General features: G+C 35.0%; 1 protein-coding gene across 1 annotated transcript; it reads right to left on the reverse strand.

Moving 5' to 3' along the window:
* Window positions 1-48: 48 nt before the first annotated feature.
* Window positions 49-3,906, reverse strand: LOC129571951 (neprilysin-1-like). Its single transcript, XM_055451836.1, has 10 exons — window positions 3,771-3,906; window positions 3,160-3,693; window positions 2,935-3,092; window positions 2,425-2,714; window positions 1,706-2,273; window positions 1,574-1,622; window positions 1,400-1,467; window positions 818-948; window positions 556-732; window positions 49-270 (listed from the first exon to the last, which is right to left on the reverse strand). The coding sequence occupies exons 1-10, from the start codon at window positions 3,821-3,823 to the stop codon at window positions 94-96; spliced, it is 2,205 nt and encodes a 734-aa protein (XP_055307811.1). The 5' UTR covers window positions 3,824-3,906; the 3' UTR covers window positions 49-93.
* Window positions 3,907-5,579: the final 1,673 nt, after the last annotated feature.

The raw sequence follows: 5,579 nt of genomic DNA on the forward strand, positions 1-5,579 counted from the left end.
AATCCAGAACTACCATTTCTTGATTATTTGATGTCAAAAACACCCTACTGTGCATTGTGCAATTTTGATAAAATTCATTATGAAATCCAACAATCACCAGATTCGGCACGGACTTTTTGAAACCATTGTTGAGTTGGCCCCACATTTAAAAGCAGATCCAAACTCTACCAAATTTGACACAACACCATTCACTCGAAATTTGGCTAAAGAATGGTCATCATTCGCATTCATCCGTTTTAATTCCTTCGATGTCATTGATGCGCACCGTCTCTATGTAACAAAAAGAATTAAATGATTAAAATATAGAATAAATATGCATTGTAATCGAAAGCCCGAGCCTCTCTGATCGTTTGTACAAATAGATAGAAAACGTCAAACAAGAACAATAAAGCGGCACCTGGCGACTGGTTGGAAAAATAGAGAATCATGAACATAGTTTGCTGTAACATATATGCGTCTGTCCAAACATTGAAAGTATGATACATTGCACTTAGTCCCCAGGTGCCGCTGTATTGTTTACTATTTTCACGATCAGAAAGGCTGGAAAGCCCTTACATTTCCATATGCGATGAAAAATAGCTGTTCATGTCTAAATTCCTCAAAAACTGGCAATATTTTTTCTTCACCATGGTTTTCCATAAACATTTTGTACGCTTTGTAAGCTAGTAATAAACCGATATTATCAGATATATTCTCGTTCAATGTCCGTTTACTATTGGATCTATCATTAATCTAGAATAAAGTAATAAAGTTAAATTAACTTGTTAATGCATTTAAAAAAATCAATTGAAAGATTCAAAAGTCTCGAATCACTCACAGTTGGGTCAATTTCAGACATGCTAAAGTGGGTGTGCTGTTCAATAAGGCAGTTGGTTCGATTTCTATATTCATTTTTCGTTCCAATCGACCATTCATCAGTCTTTTTTCCGTTTTTATCAAAATCTATTCCTGTTTCAAAAACAGACTAAATTTAATACCGTTTGATAGAAATTCAGTGGAAAATCTTTAGTGTCACGCATCAATGACGGCAAAATCAGCTGGAAATATCCGAAAGTGATATCAAAATTTTGCAAAATACTGCCAGTTTATACCAATTAGAATGAAATTTTATCGTCATTTATAAGTCGCGCTCAACCTGTGCTTCTCTCCCATAAGAACCAATGTATTTGACGTGACAGTGAATAGCGGTAGCGCCTAAATAGGATCTGCGGCAACTTAAGGAACTATCAATACTTCTTGTTATTGCGAAATTCATGACAACAACATCAAGTATTGATAGTTCTTGAAAATTCCGCAAATTGCGAATAGGCGCCACCGCTATCTTGCGCCGGTCAAAAGCACAGTTTGGTCGCGCTGCAGAACACACATTTCCTATGAAATTAAAATTATGTTAATTTACCTTTACTATCGAATCCATGTGCAAATTCATGACCAAAAATTGATATTGCGGCCCCATAGTTTAGTGCTCTGTTCAGAAAAAATCGAAAGATAATAAAGATACAAATTCAATTCGGATTATAATTTAATTTCAAAATCAGTCAATTGTTCATACCTACATCGAGTCTATACTTACTCTATACCCAAGCCATAATATGGAAACTGTAAATAGCCCATTGGAAACACTGAAACCAAAACGAAACCAAACAATTCGATTACAACAAAATTCGATGCATTATGCAATTAAATATGATTGGGACAATTTTACTCAAACTATTTGAACCATAGAAATGTCTGGCATTAACTTCTGTGGCCATCATATTCAGCACCTGCCAATGGTTTTTAGCAATTGTGTTCAATCCTTTTTCCACATTCCACATATTGTGTTCATTCATTAACAATGAACTCTCGGTAAAATTAAAATCCTTCAAATATTCATCGACTTTGGTTTTATTCAGTAAAAACTCTGCAAATCCAATATTCACTTTCATGGCCTGAGACTTTTCAATAACAACTCTTTTTGTCGGTTGGTCCATCCAATCGCTATTTTCCACCAATTCATTGAACGCAGAACGAATGTCTTCGAAACTGTTCAATAGCTTTGGTTTTGTTTCATTGAGAAAGTTTGGCATTGCTATCGCATCGCCAAGAAACATTCCCATACGATCGTTTACAAGTTGTGCACAGTGATTCGATTGATGGATGGATATATTGCGATAATAGATATTGTAATTGAAACGAACTGATCCAATTAAGTTATCGATAACTACCCACCACATGTATGATTGTAAGCCGTTGGGATCTATTTTGTTCATTTGTTTGTAATCGTATCGTATCTAAAATATTAATAAAAATTAATGATCGACGAGAAGTACTTGACGTTGTATTCATTTAAATGATAAAATTATTCTTTGTTCCACCTAGTATTACTGAAATAATTTCGATGTTCAAAGCTTAAATTGTTTCACAAAGTTTTCCAGTACCTACCTTAGGTAATTGATTTGTTGCATTTTGGATCATTTTGATCATAGTATCAATTGCGATCGTTTCATATGGTTGTAAAAATTTGATGTAATGTTGTAATTTCTGTTTTATACCAGGCGAAAAGATGTTAAACGAACGGAATCTGTGTGCCACAACAATTTGTTCGCGTAATTTATTCCACGTTGCTGTCCTACTGAATGTACAATTACGATCGCCTTTGTGAATGTAAGGGAAGCAATATTCTTTAAGCAGTTTTTTGATTTTCCTTCTTCCAGATTCCATTTGTTTTTTACCTTAAAAGACACATCGAATAACAAAATGAAAAAATCACACCAAACCATTGGGCCTGTTTTTGACATGTATTCGCATTGCTGCCCGAGTATTGGGATAAGTATTTGTAAAAAATTGGCAGCATTTACCTAATCTAAATACATGTACAAGGCAGGCGCTCAATCGCAAAACTAAAAGCATTCGAGGTAAGTGAAAAGGGTAAACTTTGTGTGGATATCTTACGCGTGTCCAATTTCATACAAGATTTGAACATGATTCGACTCTGCGCAACAACTTTTGACTCATTTTCGCTCGGTTTTGATTCGAGCAAAACTTTAATGGCGTCTTCAACTCGTTCTTTCAATATCGTAGTCCAACTCCATTGGGTGAGTGATTTCGGTCTAAAATCAACATAAAATTAAATGAAACGCATTTGTATCGAATGTCATTTGCATATACACAATTTACCGAGTGTGATATTTAGCCCAGTTGCCACAAGTAAACTCATAAAAATCCTCGCAAGGATCGACTTGAAAGTTCACACTTTCTAACAGATAAGATGCAGCTCGGATACACTCAGATGAAGTACAAAGGCGTTCACATGTTTTATTGCATACAGTTTGATTTAGTATCGTAGGTGCTGGATTTCGTTCTATGGATTGAGTTGTTGTTGTTGTTGTTGTTGTTGACGCTGTTGTTGTTTGAACTGTTATCGGTGCTTGAGTTGTTGTCGCAGTTTGAGTCGTTGACATTGTTGACGCTTCAGTTTGTGTTTGAGCTATTGTCGGAGTTTCAATTGTTATCGTTGTCGGATATTGAGCTGTTGCTATTAACGCTTCGGGCACAGGTATTGATGCTTGCGTTGATGTTATGGGCATGTTGTGACTTTCAAAACCCGCACATGTTAAAAAGATGGAAGCACCCAAGAAAATCGTAAACCCAATCAGAATAACAATGAAAATGCGCCGATTTTCAAATAAAGTAATCCTCATCTGTTTCCATCTGAAAAATGAGAGCCATTTTAATAAACTTCATAAAGAGCATAAGAAATGCTTTCGTAAAATCAACGAAATATCTACCTGGACGGACGTTGTTCGGCTTGACTTTCAATGTTATCAACATTGTTAAACATTTTGTCGTGGAAATAGCTTTCGCTTGATGAATAAAAATGAACTGACTGAAATGATTTTTATTCCAAAGGAAAAGACAACAAGTGAACTGAAATGATGTGCGATATCAGTTTGTGGTGTGTAGCGATAAGGCATCAACTCTCAAAAGGCGCCGTTAATTGAATGATGAAACGTAGCGAAATATGCATAGGTCAATGTTTCACTTGACCACTTTATCTTGCTGCTTGATATTCATAGAAAATATTGCAATCAGCTTTCTCGAAATTGGCACTGTAACCCATGAAAAAAAGTACATCTGGTGTACAGCCATGTTTGCGCCATGTTTATATGGTGTACACCAGGTTTGAGCCGAGACTTGCGCCCAATCCACACACATCACACACCGTACACCACACATCATACACCATTAAATGCCTATAACACTAGGCGCAAATTGGTGTGAGCTGTCACAATGCTTTCAAACAACTTGAATTGCTACGTTGACGTTGCAACGACAATATTGTTGGGAATTACAAATCACATTTTTTTGTTTCGATAAATTCAAAATCATAATTTAGAAAACCTCTTAAGCCATTGATTGTGTGTATCATCCATTTGCTTTGCAGTATTTGGCATATGCATAGCATTGTCAATATATTTATCAGTATTTTTACTGCCTTGTTATAGCCTTAGAAACAAATAGAACAGTTTTTCAACAGATTGCTTTTTATTTTATCGTTTATTAAATTTCAATATAAGAATATGGGAGACAAATTTTTTTCCATACAAAGGTAGTTACCGTTACCGACCAATGGGACATATATGTCCCATCATTTTTTTCATATTTCTAGTTAAAAAAATTAATTTTTGATAACATTTTTATTTGGTTTTTGGGGTCGCTGAGCACGAATCTGCAATCAGAATTGCGAAATTCCCATCCGTTCAATCTTGGTCGTCAAAGGGTTAAATGAAACTCTCGAAGAACGGGTATGGAATACAGAAAAAATCGGAGCAAATATTTTCGTTCTTGTGCATGTCTTATGCGTTTCTACACAATTTACTTGAATACAAACTTTTCTTTCTAGTCCAACAACTAAAACACGAATGATACTTTTGATTTCGGTCAAGCTGCTTTTATTTCCAAAAATCACCAATTCAAATACGAAAGAGAGGCGCTTGATTGTTGAAGATCTCGGTATTCTTTCTGAATAAAAGTACAAAGATCATATTACTAAGATATTACTTATCCATAAAAAAAGTTTGAATAAAACAACTATATTTAAAGAGAATTGAAGTTTTATCTATTTTTATGTTCTTCTACTTGTGAAACAATTGATTTAAAAAAAACGGTTGGTTTTGCAATATTGGCTTTTAGTTATAATTTTACATGGCTAGGAAAAACAAGGAGATAATACAGCTAACTTTTCATGTGGAAGATTCCATGGTTTTGAGCTCCTTTTGGTCGATTGGGTCGTTTTTCGAGAACCAATTTCTTTGCGTTAGCAAGATTCTTGCCGATGGACGATTTGCAGCGTTTAATTTCAGTGTTACGCGAACGATATTCATTGCTTCTAAGAATATATTACGCCACTGTTCCATATGTCTTGCGAAACTCTCTTCAATGTTACAATTCTCAAATGGTTTATTGAATGGATGCATAATAGTAAAACAATTATCAGATGAAAAACCTCTTTACGAGGTTTAAATGGAGTGACGCTCTTGTGCGTGGATTTACCACTCAAAATGACTGATATCATTTTGAGTGACGCTTTGACGCTG

Source organism: Sitodiplosis mosellana, unplaced genomic scaffold (genome assembly GCF_009176505.1).
Source record: "Sitodiplosis mosellana isolate CC-2019 unplaced genomic scaffold, AAFC_SMos_1.0 Smas_scaffold_3837, whole genome shotgun sequence".
Lineage (NCBI taxonomy): Eukaryota > Metazoa > Arthropoda > Insecta > Diptera > Cecidomyiidae > Sitodiplosis > Sitodiplosis mosellana.

Coding starts and splice junctions, on each gene's coding strand:
- LOC129571951 (XM_055451836.1), bottom strand. CDS start 3,823: ATGTTTAACAATGTTGATAACATTGAAAGTCAAGCCGAACAACGTCCG. Junction 2,715..2,934: donor TTGTATGAAATTGGACACGC/GTAAGATATCCA, acceptor GTGTCTTTTAAG/GTAAAAAACAAATGGAATCT. Junction 2,274..2,424: donor CAACAAATCAATTACCTAAG/GTAGGTACTGGA, acceptor TTAATATTTTAG/ATACGATACGATTACAAACA.